At 36.2% G+C, this 24,025-nt stretch overlaps 1 protein-coding gene and 1 long non-coding RNA gene across 2 annotated transcripts; both read right to left on the bottom strand.

Annotated features, from left to right (window-relative positions):
• Positions 1 to 5,226: 5,226 nt before the first annotated feature.
• Positions 5,227 to 6,198, bottom strand: LOC123264544. Its single transcript, XR_006509368.1, has 2 exons — positions 5,682 to 6,198; positions 5,227 to 5,380 (listed from the first exon to the last, which is right to left on the bottom strand). It is a non-coding gene; the product is annotated as an uncharacterized LOC123264544 (long non-coding RNA).
• Positions 6,199 to 6,751: 553 nt separating this feature from the next.
• LOC123264442 (protein rtoA-like) lies at positions 6,752 to 8,524 on the bottom strand. Its single transcript, XM_044727746.1, has 3 exons — positions 8,337 to 8,524; positions 7,090 to 8,148; positions 6,752 to 6,989 (listed from the first exon to the last, which is right to left on the bottom strand). The coding sequence occupies exons 1-3, from the start codon at positions 8,428 to 8,430 to the stop codon at positions 6,826 to 6,828; spliced, it is 1,317 nt and encodes a 438-aa protein (XP_044583681.1). The 5' UTR covers positions 8,431 to 8,524; the 3' UTR covers positions 6,752 to 6,825.
• Positions 8,525 to 24,025: the final 15,501 nt, after the last annotated feature.

Here is a 24,025-nt window from a genome sequence, read left to right as displayed (position 1 = left end):
AAATATTAGTTGAATAAAACAATTAATAATTAAATAAATTGTTACATTATAAATTATAACATATTCCAGAATCTCATAAATAATAAACAAACAATTATTCATCAATAAATCGAAATAATAAATAATAGTACAAGGATTTAAACAATAATAAGTTCTAGGAACGTAAAAGTGAGAGAGAACACACTCATGGATCCTGAATAAACTGGGGTTAGGCCCTTACTTTGCCGAGACAACTTTAGGATGAAGACTAAGAACCCGAAAAAACAGGATCTTATTGGACAGTGTTTTCCCCAAACTTCACTAATTATAACCGCCCAGAAAATCGAAAGCCCATATACTTGTGTTCCTTTTTTTTAGTTCTGTTCAGATCAGTCTAGCTAGTAAATAGGTAGTCTAATTCTGAGTCCTCTGTCTGAGCCTCTCGTTGAAATACACTCTCATGCGGAAGTCTCGCCAGAGATTCCCGTCGAGGAATCTCTCATAGAAGATCTCCAGGTTTGCGGATCGCCTAATCCTTAGTTAGTGGTTGGTTTTTCTTTCACGTAAGCTAAAAAGTGTATTTTAAACAAATAAAAGTAAAAGTAAACAAAATAAAAATGTTAAAAAGTATGAAATAATAATATATAAGGAGTGTTGACGACCAGTTATGATAAATTAAATTATAATTCTTGTTAAAGTTTTGTAAATTCATAATTGTAAACGGCAATAATTGTAAAGCATAATATGTGTGGATTAATTTTGTTTTGTCAATATACGTTTTGTTAAAATGAAATTCTAAAATTAATAATTACATAAAAATGTCAACCAAAGTCAACCGCACCATTTTCCTTCATCCCTCTAGGTTTCCGGTCTAGTGGTTAAAAAATACCAGGTACAAAATAAATCAAAATTAATTTATGTCCAAAATTTGGACGTAACACTACCATCATAATTCATTATATCCGTGATTATATATCGTGATTTTAACAATTATTTTTGAAGAAAATTTCTTTTCATGTCCAGCAAATGAAAAAAACAGATTATTTTAAATAATTCTAATTTTTATAGATAAAAAACGAAGTAATTTATATGTTTTAAACTAAAAGTGGAAACAAACTAGAATAAAGTGAACACACAATAAAGAGCTAAAGGTTGACGTAGCGACGACCAAAGTTCGTCAATTAAGTCCGCGAGAAAAACGAAACGTTATGGGATGTTTGTTAGCTAAGTTTGAAACAAGTCCACGGCTGCATTAGCACCAAAGTTTTCAACCCCTGTATTTTGTCTGTATTTGTTAGCAAGGGAAAACCTGAAATACCTTTCTGGAACCTAAAACCCTTTTCTTCTATCTTGGTTCATATATATATATATATATATATATATATATATATATATATATATATATATATATATATATACATATGTATATATTTTCTCTAGTTTAGTTCACGGTATGGTGCACGTACTTTTTACCCCCAAAAGTTCGTCGGCGTCCCTCAGAGAAATCCAATTTTCACAAGTTACCGCGGTGTACGGTAAAACGCGCATGTTGCATCGACAAACACACAAACGAAAAAAGATAAATCCAACTGTATGACAATGTTTTCTACTATGGTCACGTGTTGTTGATATAAAATTTTCTGTACTTCCTTAAAATATAACTTTATAGACATAAAGACAAATAACAAGCTCAACTTATCAATAAGTTACAAAAAAAATATACTTATCTATTTATTGAAAACAAAAAAATCATCTAAAAATGGATCGATTTTCTATAATTTTTAAAATAATCTAGGTATATTATATTTGAGTCCATAAATTTCCACAACTTGCCCAGCGGTCAATTATATATGGCTCCATTCCAAGACCTTTGAACGTTATTTGAATCATCTTTGGCTCCGTTAAATTCTAATAATAGCTTATGATAATGCTCTGCAGTTATCTTCTCCCTTGAATATATAATTTAATTCACCATCAAATAACTTTCTATTATCACAAAATTGTATTAGAAGTTCAAAGATTACTTGAAATTTAACTACAACTTTTTGGTAGTTTTTAAACATATTTGAAACACTGGCGTTTAACCTATTTCATCACGGAATAGAATTACTTTTTAACTTCCCGCTAAAAAAATTGAAAATTTTCAAAAATCGGGAAGTTATTGTTTTTACCCCGTTTTTCGAAAATCGAGTTTTCATCAGATCTCGACGTTTTGAGGTCTTAGGAAGCTTTCCTGATTATTTCCGCGATGATGTCACCGTGTGTGTGTGTGTGTGTGTGTGTGTGTGTGTGTGTGTGTGTGTGTGTGTGTGTGTGTGTGTGTGTGTGTGTGTGTGTGTGTGTAAATCTCTCATAACTTTTGAACGGATCATCCGATTCGATCGAAATAAGCGGCGTTCCAAAGAGTTCCTTTTCCCTTAGAATTCTGATACTAGTTTACAGAATTTCAGTCAATGATTTTTGAGAAATCTCAAAAATACAATTTCTAAAAATTCGTTTTTTTTGAAATATCTTTTAAACGGCTGAACCAATCGATTCCAAAAACTACTCAGCTCTTAACCTCAAAAAATCACGCCAATTGCCATCAGTCCGGTCAAAATCGGTTGATTCGTTCGTGAGATATCGTTGTCGAAAAAAATTGAAAAAAATGTTTTTTTCATCATTTCTATGGAATTTTTAGTCTGACCAGTTTACGCTTAAAGATTTTTTAAAGAACTCAGAAAACTGCGTTGAATGCCGTAAACCGCGAGAAAATCGGTTATTCATTCAAAAGTTATTGCGGTTTGAAAATTCAAAAAATAGTGTTCTATGAAACTTTCATCAGTCTTTTAAACTCGGAGAGCTCAAAATTACACAAAAATTATATTTTTGAGCTCGAGGAGCTTAAAAAATAAGTGAATTGTTGAGCGCTTAGGTATGGAAGTAGCGGGAAGTTGCAGGGATGGTCTTTAGGGTCAACCGTTTTCCTAATTTTTTTAAATAGATACCATTAAGAAAAAAGCGCCATTCGGCCGTACCCGACATGGATAGGTAGATTTCTCGTTTAAATATTAAAAAAAAACACGTTATTAAAAGGCAATAATGTCCTAAAATGTATTTTTTATTTTATTTTTGCAAATAACGATATAAGACCGACTGCAACATATAGATATCCAAAGACATCTACCTAAAAAATAAGATTTGTAACAGATGAAAGTCATTTGATGATAGAAGCTAAAAATTTATTTATTCTAATTTTTTTTTAATTTTCCCAACTACGAAATAAATTGAAAAATGTATCAAAAGGCGACGAAAAATAGCTCAAATTGAAGATAATTATGTAAATTTTAACATAAATTTGATAGATTTGAGCTATCTTTTGCGGCCTAAAAATTATTTGAAAAAAAAGGGTCGAAATACGTTTATTGAAAAATTATTGAAAATTTTCAAAATCACGAAATTAATTAAAAAAAATCATTAAAACTAGACAAATGATAGTTTATATTGAAGGTAATTAAATTAAGTTTAAGATAAATTTGATAGATTTTATTTATCTTTTTTAAATCTGGAAAATTATTTTCATAAAATCTACGAAATTCACAATTTTTTGAAAGTGAAAAAAATTTTTAAACACCCACAACTCGTAAACTAGCCGGCCGATTTTGCTCATCATCGAACTTGATCTTGGTATTGATCCACAAAAAAAGCTCACAAAATTTCATGACGATCGGTTGAGAACTATGGGCGCAATCCTGCGCAATCCTACAGTTGAAGTAATTGCAGGTCTCATAAGTAGTTGAAATCTGCCTAGCTTAAAGTGCGACGAATTTTCCGTTAACTAAAATTTTCTTCGTGACATCAATTTTTTGTAGAAAATTAATTGTACATGTTTTTTATGAATTCTATTGAAATAAGTAGCCAAATTTCTTTTCCACATCTCAAGTGTTTGGAAAATGCATTAATTTTTTCTGTTACATTCCCGCGATCCCGCAATAAAAGAATTCATCAGTTATGTGATCTGCAAAAATAAAATGAATGTACAATTCTTAGTCCGTTGACTAAATAACCACATATAATGTTAAATTTTGAAAACATTATTGAGACGATTTTGAAAACATTATTAAGACTCAACATTATCAAACTCTTTTACGCATCATTCGTGCGTTTCAGATTAGAATATGCTTCGATCATTTGGTCACCAATCAACAAAAAACATATTCTTGAAATTGAGAAAGTCCAACGCAAATTTTTTATTTATCTATCCCAAAATATTAAGAACGAATACCTGATATGTTGCCTTTAGAAAAAAGGAGAACATGTGCGCCTATATTTTTTGTTATAAATCTGTTAAGAGGCTCCATTGAGTATCCTAGATCCCTCAAACTATTTCTGATTTTTATTCCTGTCAGAAATTGTAGGATAAATCAACCTTCTTATACACCTGCTGTACGTACAACACTCGACCAGTCTGCCCCATCATACTGGTTAACTTTGGCGTATAATCACTTGATCAACGGCAGTGAAAGAGTCTTAGACTTTTTCGGATTTAATCGACCCCTATCGACTAATATCTTAGCGACTATTCTACCGCCTCTTAGAGAAAAATTAACTCTGAATAAAGTACTGTAGAAACTTAAGATTTTGATAGTATTACAGAGTTAATGATGTAATGTAACATACTGAGGTAAATTTAAACTTACTCGAATCGAAAAAAATTGACACTCGATATATAAAACAATTGATTGCTCATTTAAGTTCATTTTTTGCTGCAGGTAAACAATAACTTAAAATCTAAACATACATACAGCTTAAGTCTGCTGTTATAATGCTATTTGATACCTGATTCAAATCAACACATGTGCATATAGTTATCACTCTATACTGGTGACCCTGTTACTGGTGCAAGTTATTGGGTCTTTGACCCAATTGAGTGATAATTGGGTGATAAAATATTTGAAACTCAAAATATTTGTGAAAATTTCTTGGATATGGCTTGGTATGTCTATATATCATTTTTGATGTCCTAATATGTCCATATCAATCCTGTTATGGTAATATATGGCCAGATATAAGTTTTAATTACAAGAAAATAGAGTTTGTGATATTCAATTTTAAAATGAAAATCATCTTTTTACTATTCTATAAGGAACTTACCTGACATTGGAGTTTAGTTTAATGAACTACTAATTTTTGTTTTATAAGACAGATTAATTGAAGTACTCATTACTAGAAAAAAATGAACCATTAAAGAATTATAATAATTTTTTCCCACAGATGGTGGTATGGCGATATATAACCAGATTATACCAAATCAGAAAATTTTTTCACGGTTATGCATTTTTAGATACTTAAGGCCATTCTCTAAGGGGGGCCCCCCACTTTTTAAAGAATATGTGGCGCCGCCTGGCGGCCGAAATAGGTACTAAAAAAAGTTTGAATTTTCGAGAGATTAAAATTCAAATGAAACAGGTATAAATAATGTAATTGTTTATTTTTATGCTTCCGTATGAATTAGAAAAATTTATATTACAATTTAAAACATGTTTTACACCGGAAAACATCATAAATATGAATTAAAAATATAACGTTCTTATTGACTGTGAAATGTCATTTTCCGTGTTTCACGCCAATAATTAATTGTAAAATAATTAGGGAATAAGGTGTAAAAAATTAAACGTAATTCATATTATAAAAGCATAGAGAATAAGTAAAAAATAACTTACAAGCATAAATTCTTCATATGTAGCCAAAATATCGTAAAAAAGTTTTCACAACACAGTTTGACGTTTGTAAACAACCGACATATTGTGTTTACAAAGCGAACGTGAAACACATGAACGTTGTCGCGGGAAAATTAAATAGCAACTTCACACTATTGCAAGAGAATAAAATAAATCATAGAATTCATGTAAAATTTCTAAGTGTAAGTGTGCAGGAAATTTTTTATCATAAAATGAGGAGTGTCTGGATCGACTCAAAATGGCCTGAAACGAATAAATAACTTAACTCTCAGGAGTACTTTTTTATTTTGGTCAACGCCTGCGCTGGGTCAGCTGATAGAAAATTTTCTAAGTGTGGGTGTGCGGGGAATTTTTTATCATCAAATAAGGAGCGTCTGAATCGACTCAAAATGACCTGAAACGGATAAATAACTTGACTCTCAGGAGTACTTTTTTTTTTGGTCAACGCCTGCGCCGGGTAAGTTAGTGAACAATTTTCTAAGTGTGTGTGCGCGGGGAATTTTTTATCATCAAATAAGGAGCATCTGAATCGACTCAAAATGACCTGAAACGGATAAATAACGACTTTCAGGAGTACTTCTTTCTTTTGCTAAACGCCTGCGCTGGGTCAGCTGATAGGAAATTTCTAAGTGTGTTTGTGCGGGGAAGTTTTTATCATCAAACGAGGAGTGTTTGGATCCACTCGAAATGGCTTGAACCAGATAAATAAATCAGAAGAAATACGTAACAAACTAAAGCAAAATGCTCAAGTTTATACATTTATCGGTCACTCTCAGAAATCCAAGGGGTTTGATGATTAGGAAGTGTTATAGTCAGCAGAGAAACTTACCCTTCGTAGAAGATGGACAATATTTTCGTAAAAATGACATTGCAACAAATAAAGAAGAAGTATTCACGACTGAACAAAAACCAAACCCAGGAAATGAAGTAAGGCAAGATATTGAACCTGGACCTTAAACATGCGCCATCCGATGATTCCTTGCTAGAGTCTAATATGGAATGTTCCTCTCGCAAAATAATAATACAATAATAAAATAATGTTTAATAATATATAAGTTAATTTTTTATATATTTCAACAACATAGTGAACATTACAAACAAATTTAGAATTAATTAGAAATCAAATTTATTTTGTATTATAAAAGTAAAAGTTCCCACCACCGGAGTTGTAATTGACAGTCGGTTGTAAATTTTTAGTGTTTTTGTCAAAATTTTGATAAAGTTGGTATATTCTATTCCGGAACCTTTTTTGTCGGCCGGAATTCTTTCCCCGTTTTACCGGTTTGTTCCCTGTAATTTTTATTTTCTTCTATTATTAATTATTCTATTTTTACGAGTAAATATGTATAGAAGTAATTGTCATGTACTATTGTAACTTTAGAGTTACTACCTCGAGCTGTGAAACCAGGTGGGTGTTCAGGTCCACTATAACTCTGCGAGCTTACAGCGCCTCTTACGCTGTTAGAATTATTGCTGGAAACAGGGGTACTGACAGAATTTCCTGATCCGTCAACAGTTGGGAAACTCCCAGCGCCATTTATGCCGCCAGAGTTACTGCTTGGAGCAGTGACACCGGGTGAGTTGCTTGGTCCGCTAACAATACTCTGTGAGTTGACTGCGCCCCTTATGTTGGTAGAATTATTTGTTAAAGTAGGGGTACTATCAGAATCTCCTGGTCCGTCAATAGTTTGGAGACTGCCAGCGCCATTTACGCTGTCATAATTATTGTTTGGAGCAGTGAAACTAGGTGGGTTGTCTGTTCCGCTAACAACACTTTGAGAGTTTACAGCGCCCCTTACACTGTCATAATTATTGGTTGGAGCAGTGAAACCAGGTGAGTGGCCTGGACCGAAACCATAAAGGTTGCTTGGAACGCTGAAACTATGAGGGTTGCCTGGAACGCTGAAACCATAAAGGTTGCTTGGAACGCCGAAACCGTGAGGGTTAGGTAGAACGCCAAAACTGTAAGAGTCCCCTGAAACGCCGAAGCCGTAAGGGTTGCTTGAAACGCCGAAACCGTGAGAGTTGCTTGGAACGCCGAAGCCGTGAGAGTAGCTTGAACCGCTGAAGCCGTGAGAGTTGCTTGGAACGCCGAAGCCGTGAGGGTTAGCTGAAATGTTGAAACTATGAAAGGTGTCTTGAGCGCCGAATTCAGGTGTATTATGAACTTCAGTTATTTCGCCAGAGTTATTGCTTGAACTATTGACTTTACTGAGGTCCACTGGACTGTCAATGTCCTGAGCATTACTTGAAGAACTAGTATCGCCAAAATTATTGCCATGATTGCGCAGATTGATGTTTTCAACGGATGAAATCCTCAGGTTCTTCAAATTTTGCTGATTCTGCAAATGTTTGTTTAAAGCTTCTTCAATCTCTTGACGGGTAGCCGGATTGGTTCGCGGTTGTTGGTTCTGAGTGAAGCCTGGAATTTTACTTTCCTCGTAGATGCCTTAAACAAAAATTATGTAACATTAATTTTAAGTTGCACTGGCACACATAATATTAATAATATTTTGATACATCATGACAAATTGACAGAGATTTTCATTTTATATTTATACAGACTTTTAAGTAAATTAGTTTAAGAAAAAGATTGAGACGTATTTTAATAGAGAAATTTATATATTATCTAATTACCATTTTCTTGCTCCGTATCGCCCAACAAAAAATCCTCTTCATCCGTTGACATCAGTAAATCTTCCTCATTAAAATTATAAATATCGTTTGACATGCTAAATAATTAAATATCACTCAATTATAGGAATTAAATTAATTAAATTAAATATAAATTATCACTCATAGACACTTATTTTAATTTTAATCTCCTTTATCCTTTAACACTTTTTCAAACTTTACTGTTTATTATTTTTGTTACTATGACACCAGTAAAAATTTTCGATATTCACTTTTTAAAATTCTATAGTTAACTTAACAGTTGCAAATTTTCATGTAAATTCACTTCTATTTGTACGTACAAATTGTAGATTTTGAAATAATAAATTTGTTATTAATATAGTTATATTTATATATCTTTACCGACTGCTCATGTAATAAATTCGAAACCTATATTTTATTTACTTTTTCTTTCATTTGTTTATTTGTTATTGATATCATCATTATTATTATTGTGATAATTCAATTTGATATTACGTTAGTAATATTTCAAACCTATTATTATTAATTTTTTTATATTTATTAAATAAAAATTGACCATGGATGACAAAAAAGTAAAGTTATCATATGCAAAAAATCGACAGCCCTACCGTAAGCGCAGTACTAAAAAAAGGATGAAAATGTACGTATATTTATATATTATTGTAAATTGTAAATTATAGTCTTTCTGATACGTTATTTTATGACTTCCCTTAAAAAATTTTTATAATCTGTCTTGATACGGTAAGATACATCTGTATTTGTGTATTTACTTTAGTTGTGTATTTACTTTATTCAAGGTCGCTTTAAAATCAAATGTTATTATTTATTACAGTAACATAAAATTAATTAACACGTACGGTTACATATTTTATACATTTTTAACTTCCCGCTAAGAAAATCGAAGATTTTCGAAAAATCGGTAAGTTATTGTTTTACCCGTTTTGCAAAAATCGAGTTTTCAACAGATCTCGACGTTTTGAGGCCTTAAAAATCTTCCCTGACCCTTCCCGCGATGGTGTCTGTATGTCTGTATGTATGTATGTATGTATGTATGTATGTGTGTGTGTGTGTGTGTGTGTGTTTTTTTTTTTTTTTTTTTTTATAGAGGAGATAAAATACATTTACGTATACCAGGACGAGATGTCTGTCCTGGTTATGTCGGACTCGGAAGTCAATATTATTGACAACAATACCGACTAAACATCCTCCTCTCTTCTTTCCCTATAGACGTTACAGGGAAGACTGGATCGGAACCGCGTTAGCATTACTTCAATCCAGTCCGTGCTGCGTCTTGCGACGCCTACTTCTTGATTACTGGTTACAGATCCCTTTCTGTGGTTTTCGTTTTAGAACGCGCTGCGCGTAGGCTGCGACAGCTGACCAGTTATCTTCTGTTTTAAGCATATAGGTTACTGAGCTTTCCGGAGAAAGCGTGGTGCCTATAATTTCTTCTGTGCTGCTTCTGTAGTCCTTCCACCGTACACACTTGAAGAAAGTGTGTTCGGCGTCGTCGATTTTGTCCGGGCAGTATTTGCACATCGGCGTGTCCTGTAGCCCCATCCTTCCTTTTAGCGTCATGGAGTTTCACCCTTTTGAACGCAAGTAAGTCGATAGTTGCGGCTCCCGCTATGACCAATATAGCCGCTTCGGAAACCGTACGGTAGGCACAGGCTACTCTGAGAGCACCCCGCCGCTGCACCTGCCATTTTACGCCGGTATGTCTTCTGCTTCAGGATGTGAGCCCATATCTCCGCTCCGTAAAGCAGTACAGAGTGGACTACCTCAAGCAGGACTCTCCTCTTTTTGGTTCTTGGTCCCGTAGTGTTCGTCATAATTCTTGCTAGGCCAGACACCGTCTTGCTGGCCTTCTGGCATGCAATATCGAGGTGTTCGCGGAAAGACAGTTTCTCGTCTATCGTTACCCCCAGATAGCGCAGGGCCCTTGTTGACGTTAATGTTGTTCCTCCCATGTCCACAGCGAATGGTTTTGGGAACCATTTTGACGAGTCAGAACAACCATCTCGGTTTTGTGCTTGGCGAGTTTCAGGTGGTGTTTATCGAGCCAAGTCTCGACGGCATCAATGGTTTCCCGAACTAATAGTTCGGCCTCCTCTACGCTGTTTACTATTATCGTGGCTGCGACGTCGTCTGCAAAGCCCGTTAGTTCCACCTGCTTTGGCAACGGGATTTCAAGAAGCTCGTCGTAGTCCGCGTTCCATAGATCAGGCACCATTATTGAGCCTTGCGGCACGCCAGCCGTTATGGCGTATTCTTGTGGGCCTTCCGTGGTTTCTGCTATTAGCTTTCTTTCATCCAGGTAGTTGTCGACTAGTGCCAGATTCTCTGGCTCCACTTCAAATTTGTGCTCCAGGGCGTCCAAAATATCTCCCCAATTTGCGCTGTTAAAGGCGTTTTTTATGTCTAGTGTGAGGACAAGACACACCTTGCGGGCTTTGAGGCTACCAGTCCATGCTTCTCTCGCTGTTCCTACGACTTTTTGAATTGCGCCGATTGTTGACCGTCCTTTCCGGAAGCCGTGTTGGTTTGCGGAAAAGCCTCCAGCACGATCGATGTCGTTTCGTAGTCTTCCCTGTATAAGCTCTTCGAGCAATTTCCCAGCAATGTCCAGCATGCAAAGTGGTCTGAACGACGAAGGTGTTACAGGGCCACCTTTGCCTTTATCTAGCAGAACTAATCTCTGCCGCTTCCAGACCGCGGGAAACGTGCCAGTTGCCAAGCATGCGTTGTAGGTGTTCAGGAGTATGTCTGGGTGTTCCAGGGCTACAGTCTTGATCACTAATGCTGGGATGCCATCAGGACCTGGTGCCTTTCCTGTCTTGAGGCTCTTCGCTGCATCCTGTAACTCCTTGGTTGTGAAAAAAGTTACATTGTTTTTCACATACTGTCTTCTTTCCCTTGGTTAGTGTTTGGGGAACAACTCCGCTACGATGCTGCTCATTAAGGCAGGTGGTTTCGGCGCTTCTGGTGAAGCCTTTCCAAGTCGTTTGGTAACAATTTGGTAGGCTTTACCCCAGATGTCTTTATCAAGGTCGTTACAGATCTCTTGCCACAGTTTCGCTTTGCTTGCTTTGATTGCACGGTTTAAGTTCTTTTTAGCCTGCTTATACTCGCTCGAAAGTAGATCTTGATTGGGAGAGCGTTTCGCAGCTCTCGTTGCTAGCCGACGTAGTTGGTGGCATTTTTTCCGGAGTTCTGCTATGTCTGGTGACCACCAATACGCCGGCCTGTGGAAACTCCGATTTTTCAGCCGCGGCATAGAAGCGTCACATGCGGCAGCAATCTCCTTCATCGTGTTTAGCACTGCCTTTTCCGTCTCGCTGCCGGTATCCGGAGTCGGATTGTTCGGAAGAATAGTCCAGCTTCTTGCAAGTGAAGCTCGCAGTGCCTCCGAATCAAGCCTCCTGACATTCCACTTCCGCTTAGAAAAGTCGCGTTGTGAAACCGGGGCAAGTTCCAGTCCAACTTTGAATGTCACGAATTGGTGATCACTGCCGCTGTATTCTTCGGATACAGTCCAGTCTTCGATCATGTTGGCCGTCCTTGGAGTCGCCAACGAAATGTCGAGGATGGATTCCTGGTATCCTGGTCTTCTAAAGGTCGTGGTGCTCCCGGTATTCAGCACTATGAGGTCGAGCTTAGCCGCGACGTCGGCGACCTCGTTGCCTCTGGTGTCAGAGAAAGCAGCACCCCACTCGGCCGATTTAGCGTTGAAGTCTCCGGCTACGATGACTTCGCCGTCGAACTTAGTAATCGCATCTTCTATACTTGCCAGTTTTGGCCGGAACACACTAATCCCTTCGTTCGGTGAGAGATAGACGCTCATGAAGTAGGTTGTGGGGGTTTGAATCCAGACAAAACCTGCTCCACTTCCGCTGTTGTTGGCAGTAACGTTCTTTGTGTTTACAATCCAAATTGCTGCCGTACCAGTTTTGTCTGTGAACCATGTTTTGCCTTCGATGTTCAGGTATTGCTCGCAGATAAAGCAGACGTCAATCTTGTCTTCGAAGACACGTTGGCGCAGCAGGTTTTGCGCTAAGGCGCACCTATTCAGGTTGCCTTGTAGTATGCGTGTCATTTTTGACCTTTCGTGGCTTCTGCTAGTGCTGTGCGGAATGCCTTGCAAGCTCCGGTACCAGGAATATGGCATAGACCGTCTTTGGCATCTTTGTCCGGAGTGCAAAGGAAGCAGCTTGGCTTCTCAGTGCAGTTTAGGGCCTTATGATTTTTCCGCCACATTTGTAGCAGCACATGCTTCTATCTGGTCCCGCACACTGTTGTGTGTGGTGTCTGAACCAGACATTTAAAGCAGCGGGTTACTTTCGCAACTTGGCGTATACGACAGTTTACCCAGCCGATCTTTATACGGGCCTTGTTGAGGGCCTTAGTCGCATTTGTTTCGTCGATCTCGCAGAAGGCTGCTCGATTACCTCGTGGTGTGGGTTTTGTCAAATTCACCCGTTTGATCTCTAGGCTGTCATTGAATTCACGTTTTAGTGCTTCACGGACTTCGCTCTCGGTAGAGATTTCATCGAGGTCAAGGATCTCGATCGTTGTTGTTGGTGTTAGCGTCTTGACAGTGCCGATGTTTGCAGTGGCTGACTTTACTGCATCGGTGAAAGCCTTGCTGTCCTCGGTCTTTCGAGCCATTTCGAGGAGAACGCCTCCGTGCCTCGTCCTTTTAATAGACCTTATGTCTACTCCAGTCTCTGTTGGGCTAACCTTGGCCTTGATTTCCTTGAGGAGATCGGCGTATGTTCGCCCTTCAGCTGGTTGGACAAGCACAGCCTTTGTTCTTGTCTTTTTCCTTCTCGGTTTTTTTGAGCCGCCCTCACTTAGCTGGTTTTGGGCTTCAGTAGTTTTTGCCCCTGGCTCCTGTTCTCTTTCCTTCTTTTTCTTTTGCCGAGTCACCTTTATCCAGGTATTATCCCGGGCTGTCTTTTTCTGTGCTGGCTTGTCCGTTTCAGAAGAAGGGCTGGGCGTAGACAGCGGCCTCTTCTTTTCGTTCTCTTTTCCGTGCTGTGTTCTCTCAGGAGTGACCAAAAACGCTTGTGGTTTTGTGGTCGTCTCCGGAGATGTTTGCGTGGTTGTCGCCGACATCGATGCTGGTTTGTTGGCCAACTTATATGCCGTGGCAATGGACGCTACTAGTTTTCTGAGTTCATGATGAAGATTTCTCTTGTCCTTTATGAACTCAGTCAACTCTTCGATCTTGCTACCGAGCCGTTCCATTGGCGATTGTTGGCCGGTGACAGTCGGTAGAGAGTTGATCCTCCCTCGATATGTGTTAGTGTTGACGGGAGCAACAGGTCTTCCACTTTTTGGAGGAGCGCCTGTTTGCTGTGCGTCTACTTCCATCTGAGCTGTTTCTGTCCTCCCTGTAGCATTGCTAGCATTGCTAGACGGCAGAGCCATGGGGTCCACTCCGCTGTTCAAACGGTCGCTTGATAACGACGAGTTCAGGCCCGTTTGTACGCCTTCCCTCGCCGGTACTGAGGTATCCCTCCTCTGCACCGTAGACGATGTTTGAAATACTTCTGACATTCCATATCATCTTTTGCTAGGTTTTGGTCCGCCCCGAGTATTTTATTTCCTCGGTACCCGACGTATCTGGCGCGCAGGTATGCCGAGTATTCCCCTATCCGCCACCTGGGGAGGCGCCCGATGCGGGACCCAGCAAACCCGATACGAGGTGTGTGTGTGTGTGTGTGTGTGTGTGTGTGTGTGTGTGTGTGTGTGTGTGTGTGTGTGTGTGTGTGTGTGTGGATGTAAAGCTCTTATAACTTTTGATTGGCTCAACCGATTTAATTGAAACTGGTTGCATTCGAAAGAGCTTCACTGAACTTAGATTTCCTGTAGACTAGAACCGATTCGGACCGGTAGATTCCAAGAAATATCAATAAAACTGAGAAAAAAATTTTTTTCAAAAGTGGTTTTTTTGGAATAACTTTTAAACGGCTGTATCGATCAATTCCAAAAACTAATCAGCTCTTAAGATCGAAAAATCACGTCGATTGCCGTCGGGCCAGTCAAAATCGGTTGATTCGTTCGTGAGATATCGTTGACGAAAAAAATAAAAAAAACGGCAAAAAAGTGTATTATTTCAAATAACTCGTAAAATTCATGTCGGATCGATTTTTGTGTAATGGATTATTTTGTTAACCTTGAAATACTGCGTCGATCGCCGCAAATTGCATCATAATCGGTTGATTGGTTCGCGAGATATCCTTGACGAAAAAAGCAAAAAAATGGCAAAAAAGTGTATTTTTTCAAATAACTCGTAAAATTCAAGTCAGATCGATTTTTGTGTAATTGATTATTTTGTTAAACTTAAAATACTGCGTCGATCGCCGCAAACTGCATCAGAATCGGTTGATTCGTTCGCGAGATATCGTTGACGAAAAAAGCGAAAAAATGGCAAAAAAGTGTATTTTTTCAAATAACTCGTAAAATTCATGTCGGATCGATTTTTGTGTAAAAAATTATTTTGTTAACCATGAAATACCACGTCGATCGCCGCAAACGGCATCAAAATCAGTTAATTCGTTCGTGAGATATCGTTGACGAAAAAAATTCGAAAAAATTGATTTTTTAAGAAAAAATCCAAAATTTCATATCCGATTAATTTGTGTTCACACAATGTTTATAGGACTTAAAAAAATACAGTGATTGCTGCCAACCGCGTGGATATCGGTTGACTCATTCTAAAGTTTATGGTAGCTTGAACATTTAAAAAATACGGTTTCATCAAACTTCTGTTAGACTTTTGACCTCGAAGAGCTTATAAGCATCGACCAGTTTTATTTTCGAGCTTAGAGAGCTCAAAATAATACAAAAATCAAATTTTTATTTAGTAAATTATATAGATATTTAACTTTTGTACTTCAGTCTTCATAACGCAATTTTTAAAAATTTTTGGACTGCAAAACTTTCAAACTTCCCACTACAAAAGTTTTTTTTTTTATGATGTTGTCATCATTATAATCCTTCATGTAGAACTTTTTCTTATTTTTAACTTCCCGCTAAAAAATCAAAGATTTTAAAAATCGAGAAGTTATTGTATTCACCGTTTTGCAAAAATCGAGTTTTCATCGGATCTCGACGTTTGAAGGTCACAAGAAGCTTCCCTGACTGTCCTCGCGAGGTTGTCACCATGTCTGTGTGTGTGTGTGTGTGTGTGTGTGTGTGTGTGTGTGTGTGTGTGTGTGTGTGTGTGTGTGTGTGTGTGTGTGTGTGTCGATAAGCTTAAAAATGACGCGTTAGATAACATTCAAGCGCTTAGCGGGAAGTTGCACGGATGGCCTTTAGGTCAACTGTTTTCCTAATTTTTAGTCATAGAAATTGCGTTTGTTCAATCACGTGAACAAAATCTTGATTCGCGATTCCTTTGTATTTCTTAGATTGACCAACAACCGTATGAAGAAACAATCGACTGAGAGTATAGACGAAGAAGGTAAGGAAATTATAGATTTGTCAAATGTTTCTTTTTCACCGGTATCTCCACAAATTTATTCATCAAGTAATGAAGATCACAATGTTGATGTGCAATCAAGTGTTTCTTCTTTATCTTCATTACTCACTTCATCTTGTAATGTTGCTGAAGATAACGAACAGAGTCATGATGAATACCTTAATAACCCAACAATAAATCAAAATGCTGATGTTGGTGAAACAATAATAGAAGAAGATTGCGATATCAAAGCTGAAAATAAGATTCCAAATTTTCATACTGAAAAATCGGAAGATACATTAACCAGTATGAAAAGTACAGCCTTGTCTGCTACAGCTATTGTTTTATCAACCTTTATTCCTATTAATTTGTGGTCGCCATACGTGATTGATAATATTACACAAATAGGCAAAAACTTTATCTTGAAAGCTTCTTAAGCCTTAGTAAAAATTCGAATATTGGTCTCAAAGAAAGGTTTTAAAACCATTTGAGCTGATTAAAACTATTGAAATAGCCGCGCAATGTATGGCAACTTTTGAAATAGTGCAGGAAACTTGCGGAGAAAATATTTTACAAATTATTTGTGGCGAACAGTACTTATCTTTTTCAAAAATTATTTTGAATATTTGCTGTAATCAAAAAGCAGCAATTTTGAATATAAATCGACGCTCAGTCGCGATTCTTTCTAGATTTGAGAAATATTACTTATTTGACCCAGAAGGTCGTAATAAAAATGGTATAACTTGTTTTCCTCGATTAAATATCTTCACTAATATACCAACTCTAATCAATTGGATAACAGATAATTATTACATTTCTCCGGAGTTAACCAATCCTGACATGAATAATTCGTACTCTTTTTCTATGATCAGAGTCACTAAATTTATTGTTGATGGTTATTCATGTAATATGAATTCTTTGAAAGTAGTAAATGCTTTGAAGAAAAATTTTTATTCACATTTCTTACTGCCAAAAAGTTCAAGTGAAAATGGTGAAGGAATTGATTTAAATAAAAAAAATTATACTTCAACTTTTTCCTCTTCTACGGATGAAAATCTTTCAAATAAACCATCAAATGATTCCATCAAAGATCCAAAGACAGATTTCGAAGACATTTGTGAAGAGGATGCAAATAATGACATAAATGAATATTTATCTGATTCAATTGAAAATGTTAATGATTATAAATCCAATCTCGAATTTATGTTTTCCTCTTGTACTGTAGCTGATCATGAAAACATAAATGATAATCAAAAATCTTCGACAGAAACTCAGTCAGATTTTTCAAAAATCAAACCTTATGATATTATTCGAGGCAATATAAATCAAGCCGATAAAAAATTCAATAATTCAGCTGGTAAACAGTGCACTGCGATGGCTGCTTCTGCCGTAGTGATGGCAACGTTCTTACCTATAAAAACTTGGAAATCAGATCATATTGACCGTATCCTCGAGATCGGAAATAATCTTTACGAGATTAGTATGCGTATGCGTCCCAATGCTCCTGTTGTATGTGGAGCTAATGATAAAAGATTATCTAGAAGGATCGGAACTGCATACTGAAGTTTCAATTGATCCATCTTTTACTATAAATTTTATGATAGAAGATACATTTTATGGTAAATGTTTCAGCGTTTCAGAAGATGCAGATTTTCAGCCGTTACAACAAAGGCTTGAAATATTGGTAGGAAAGAATATTGGAGCTATATTAACTATGAATAATCTAACAGTCTCCATTATTTCACACGAAGAATTTTATTACCTGTTTGATTCACACAGTAGAGATGAAGTGGGCCGTGTAACCAGTTCTAATGGCAAATCATGTGTTTGCTGTTTTGAAGACCTAGAGCAATTACATATGATGTTACTCAATAATATGTATATTGTCAATGAAAATGGCGTTAGTGACGTTGAAAATATGCGTATGAATGCATACGCTATATCAACAATTAAAGTGACTTCTTTTAACGTGAATGGCAAAAGAAAATCAAATGTCTGATTGTCTTCTAAATCAAACATTTGATATATTTGCATCATTTATGACTAACAAAGCTTCTGAATCAATGAAGCATTTATCACATTAAGATCCGCCTCCTAAAAACCCGTCTACTTTAAATAATAAAGAGCTTCATCATCAAATAGTCCCAAAAATCAAAAAGAAGAAAAAAGGCGAGGAATTCGGTTACGTAGTTCGCTTGTGAGTGACAAGCATACAAAACTGATTTTACATAACAAATATGTAAACACGGAAGTAAATACATGTTTCTACGAGCATCGCCTAAATTCGTTCAATAATTGCTGTCGTAGCTTAGAATGTAAACCAAATTACATTGGACCAATTATGAATGGTTTACAATGTACTTTGTTGTACGAATGTTCTGCGTGTGGCTACGAATTTACAGTTCTGAGTGAACCTGAAGCAAATAATATTGCCAGTACTAATGATAGTATCGTATTAGGTTGTATAAGTTGCGGAATTGGTTTCTATCAGTTGGAAAGCTTATTGACTGCTGCAGATTTACCATGTCACAATGCTAATTCATACTCTGTGGCAGAAACAGTTGTTGGTGAATATATCATTAAGACAGCATTAAAGTCGATGTCTGATGCAGCAAAAGAATCTGTTGAAAGAGCAAAAGCTGAAGGCCGTGTTACTAAAGATGGTATTCCTTTTACATCTACAATTACAGATGGCACTTATCCAAAGAGAGTTTATGAATCGGGATTGTATAATTCTTCTTCCGGAGCAGCAGTTGTTATTGATAAATTTACGAATAAAGTTCTTGATTGTGGAGTAGCTAATAAAAGATGTTCACAGTGCCAATTTGGAAAACAAGATTATCATCTTTGTTGGCTTAACTTTGCTGCCAGCCTCCCTTCAACAAAAATAGAATCATCTATTTTATTAGAATTATTTCAGACTAGTTATGAAAAGTATGGATTAATATATAAAACATTAATAAGTGATGGTGACAGTAGTGTATACCAATTACTCATTGATTTTAATGTTTATGGTCTGTATAATATTACTGTCGAAAAAATAGAGTGTGTGAATCACCTGCTTCGTCGTTTAGCAAAAATCTTCTAGGTCTTTTGAAAATGAGTCAATTAAAGAACGAAGTCAGTCTAAAAGAAGCTATTACTGATGCTGGAGTAATATCTTCAAAAGCTATACGAGCAGCATCTCGTTATTTGAATTCCACGAATGACAGCTATGAAAGTAAAATTAAACGTATGCAAGAAGACTTAGAAAATATTCCGTATCACGCTTTTGGTCAACATCAAAATTGTCACCAATATTACTGTGATAAAAAACCAGAGACCAACAGTGTTGTGAAATTATCAGAATTGAAGATTTGGAATATTATATTTGCACATTATAATAGATGTATAGCTCTTCCGAAAGATGTATTAATGAACGGAAGTAATAACCCAGCAGAATGCATAAATAATGTTATTGCTTCAAAAATTGGAGGTAAACGGACTGATCCTTGCAAATTAGGTGGATACAGTATACGAGTAGCATACGCAGTTATACAATTCAACAGTAAAACTGCTATGAAAGATATATACAAAGTTTGGGAAAAAGATATTCCTCAAAGGATATTGACATTAGAAGAAAGAAGGAAAAAAAAAGTCGAGTATAATAAGCGTCAATATCATGAAAAAGGATATCGAAGACGATATCACAAAAATAAGTATACCGGACAAGATTGCTATTATGGGCCAAGCGCTGGTATTGTAATTACTCCTGAACAATACGAAAAATTATTGAAAAGTCAAAAAATAAAATTGACACAGTTAATAAACGAACGCGTTCCGATAGAACGTAATACTGTAGATCAAGCAAAGTCGGAGTTATGGCATAAAACTCGTCGTTTACTATTAACTGCGTCAAATTTCAAGGATGCATGTAAATCACAAACTGATAAAACTAAAAATGATGTGGTAAAAAAAATTTTATATCCATCACATAATACCATGCATCCAGCTTTGTTGTACGGCCGAAATAATGAAGCAAATGCCCTCGATAGACTTGAGGAGAATGAAGACATATTAATAGAACCTTGTGGCCTATTCATTGATGATACTATTCCAGGATTCGGAGCTTCGCCAGACGGATTAGTTGGCAAAGATGGAATAGTAGAAACCAAATGTCCCTACACGTTGAGAGATACAGAGCCTCTGGAAGCTATAAAAAAAGGCGGCGCTTATTCGAAAGAACATTTTGAAAATAATGACCCGTATAAGCTTAGGACAAGTAGTCGTTACTACTATCAAATTCAAGGCCAATTACATATCACTAAGAGAAAATGGTGTATTTTATCAATCTGGACACCTAAAGCTTCACACAATTTAACAATACAATACGATGAAAATTTTTGGAAAACAAAAATGTATCCTCGTTTATATGAATTTTATTGGAAGTACTTAGTACCAGAACTATTGCATCCAAAGTTAATTTATAAATCCAAAGGTTCTGACAAACAAAGTGAAGAAACAGAAAAAACTCAGGAACTTCCAAAAGTTTATGATCAAGTTAATGAGCCATTGCAACAGTTTTTTTACGGTGATAAAAGAATACAGCAATGGTTTTCTTTATCTCCTATCGTTCGTCAGCGTACAACTGAACCAAATACTGAAAACTGTAAAAACAACAATAACGATCAAAATAAACCTGATGAATCAGGTGATGTGAATAGTAGTACAACTGTCAACGACAATGATACCATCAACATTGACAATGATAATGATGATGATTACGATGACGATTGCTTACTCGATGATTATGGTCTCGGCGAAAGTTCATCATTTGAAGAATTAGTCAACGATTTCTTTGAATATATATATGATGAAGATAATAGAAATTCAACAGATATTCTTCAATAAAAAAATATATAAACTATCAATGGGTCATAGATTTAACAAGATCATGATGACCTTCAATTGAATTTTGAATAAAGATAAACGTTTGTATACCTGTTAAAAATGTGGTAATTGTGTCGAAAAGAACGTATAATCCTCAACGTATATTTGTGACTGATATCATGAGTATATTGCAGTCAACATTAAGTTTGCGATTGATAGTTCATGTGTACTCTAGTCAGCATTAATTTTGCGACTGATACCGCGAGTATAAATGGTCAGCATTCATTTGCGACTGATAATACATGTGTATTTTAGTCAGCATTAATTTTGCGACTGATACCGCGAGTATATATAGTCTGCATTAATTTGCGACTGAAAACATGAGTATGTTACAGTCTGTCTTAAGTTTGCAATTAATATTGTGAATGAATTGTAATTAACATTGATTTTAAAACAGATCCTTTTCCAAGGTAAGTACGCATCTCATTTTTTGTAACAGTAGATCATAATAAATATTTTTGGGGCGTAAATTAATTTGTAAAAAATTTAATTCAACAATAATAATTTGTTAAGAAGCATAAGAAAAAAAAAGTAAATTCAGACGTTTTTAAAAATTTATTATTTAGAAAAAACAAACACGTTGCAGTAAATTTTTTTCAAAATCCGACATCCACCTCCTCGACTGGTACGCCCTGGAAACTGATAGTTTGTATTGTGTAAAGTTGGCATCTAAAATTAAAAAATACAAACTATCAGGCAAACGGATGCGGAAATAGTATATTACATACCTAGGCCAGTAAAATAAGAAAAGTCTCAGATCACATGTAATTGTTGACCGAGGCGAAGCCGAGGTTGACAAACATGTGATTTGAGGCTTTCTTATTTACTGGCCAAGGTGTGTATACTATTTTTCTGCTCGACGTAGCCGGAATGTGGCAATTTTGTTTAGCGCAGCGGCCAGAAAGTTGCCACTTTCCGGCCGGAGGCTGAAAAAATTTAAACATAGATTTATAATCATTTCTTCGGAACGTTTTTTCTAGACCGTACCCACAATGTCGTTGAGTGAACCCATCACCGCTAACATCCCACGTTAAGAAGATCGATCTTAAAAGTTGCTGCACTTTAACTGCCCGTCCATCGATCGAAAAGCGAGCAAAATCTGTATAAACTACAAATTTGATTGTAAATGTTGAAGAATTGTAATAGAATGAAATTAAAAACAGATATAAAGAAAATAATACTAGATGTAGTGAGAGAATAAAAAGAAATAATTTAAATGAAAATGTATCATCAAACGATTGACTCAATTGCAAGCAATTATTTCCATTCTCAAGTTATTTATCCGTTTCAGGTCATTGTGAGTCGATTCAGACGCTCCTTATTTGATGATAAAAATTCCCCGCACACCCACACTTAAAAATTTCTATCAGCTGACCCAGCGCAGGCGTTGACAAAAAGTACTCCTGAGAGTGAAGTTATTTATCCGTTTCAGGTCATTTTGAGTCGATTCAGACGCTCCTTATTTGATGATAAAAAAATTCCCCGCGCACCCACACTTAGAAAATTGTTCACTAACTTACCCGGCGCAGGCGTTGACCAAAAAAAAAAGTACTCCTGAGAGTCAAGTTATTTATCCGTTTCAGATCATTTTGAGTCGATTCAGACGCTCCTTATTTGATGATAAAAACTTCCCCGCACAAACACACTTAGAAATTTCCTATCAGCTGACCCAGCGCAGGCGTTTAGCAAAAGAAAGAAGTACTCCTGAAAGTCGTTATTTATCCGTTTCAGGTCATTTTGAGTCGATTCAGATGCTCCTTATTTGATGATAAAAAAATTCCCCGCGCACACACACTTAGAAAATTGTTCACTAACTTACCCGGCGCAGGCGTTGACCAAAAAAAAAAGTACTCCTGAGAGTCAAGTTATTTATCCGTTTCAGGTCATTTTGAGTCGATTCAGACGCTCCTTATTTGATGATAAAAAATTCCCCGCACACCCACACTTAGAAAATTTTCTATCAGCTGACCCAGCGCAGGCGTTGACCAAAATAAAAAAGTACTCCTGAGAGTTAAGTTATTTATTCGTTTCAGGCCATTTTGAGTCGATCCAGACACTCCTCATTTTATGATAAAAAATTTCCTGCACACTTACACTTAGAAATTTTACATGAATTCTATGATTTATTTTATTCTCTTGCAATAGTGTGAAGTTGCTATTTAATTTTCCCGCGACAACGTTCATGTGTTTCACGTTCGCTTTGTAAACACAATATGTCGGTTGTTTACAAACGTCAAACTGTGTTGTGAAAACTTTTTTACGATATTTTGGCTACATATGAAGAATTTATGCTTGTAAGTTATTTTTTACTTATTCTCTATGCTTTTATAATATGAATTACGTTTAATTTTTTACACCTTATTCCCTAATTATTTTACAATTAATTATTGGCGTGAAACACGGAAAATGACATTTCACAGTCAATAAGAACGTTATATTTTTAATTCATATTTATGATGTTTTCCGGTGTAAAACATGTTTTAAATTGTAATATAAATTTTTCTAATTCATACGGAAGCATAAAAATAAACAATTACATTATTTATACCTGTTTCATTTGAATTTTAATCTCTCGAAAATTCAAACTTTTTTTAGTACCTATTTCGGCCGCCAGGCGGCGCCACATATTCTTTAAAAAGTGGGGGGCCCCCCTTAGAGAATGGCCTTAATGACTTTGACACATTAGGTTATGAAAATTGTGTCCTAACATTGATAGTTATTGTAGCTGACTAGCTTCCGTCTTATTTCATGGAAATTTTAGCTCGATTAAGATGTTCAAACTGATAAATTCACGAAATTTCTCTTGACAACATGTAAATCCAAGATAAATATCATTTTCAAGGCGATGTCTAGAGCATTTTGATGTCTATTTGATAATGTTACTAAATTTAGTTAATAACTTACAATGAAATTGAGGTAAACATATAACTAGTATCAGATGACAAAACTCGTAACAATTCATACCTTACTCTCCCGCGTATCGTAATATGTAAAGGAGATATACGTATATACACACAAAAACAGAACGTTCGTGGTACGAATTTAGTTGGTAATTTCTACGGTGATTCCTCCAACGTCCCACCGTTAAATTACCTCATATAGCCAATGCTATTATCCGCGGGTTGCATACGCGTCACGTGGAACAAAGCGAGAACGATAAACGAGCAACCCTCACGCCACTGAGACAGAAGGCGCCGCCTTACTGAGGAAATTACTGCAACCGGCTGAGTTAGAAGCAAAAGCCCGTTCTTCTTTTGCTCCCTTTTACTCTACT

This window comes from Cotesia glomerata, linkage group LG1 (assembly GCF_020080835.1).
Source record: "Cotesia glomerata isolate CgM1 linkage group LG1, MPM_Cglom_v2.3, whole genome shotgun sequence".
In the NCBI taxonomy this organism is placed as follows: domain Eukaryota; kingdom Metazoa; phylum Arthropoda; class Insecta; order Hymenoptera; family Braconidae; genus Cotesia; species Cotesia glomerata.
Note: the sequence above shows the minus strand (reverse complement) of the source record. Positions and strands in the feature narration are given on the sequence as shown.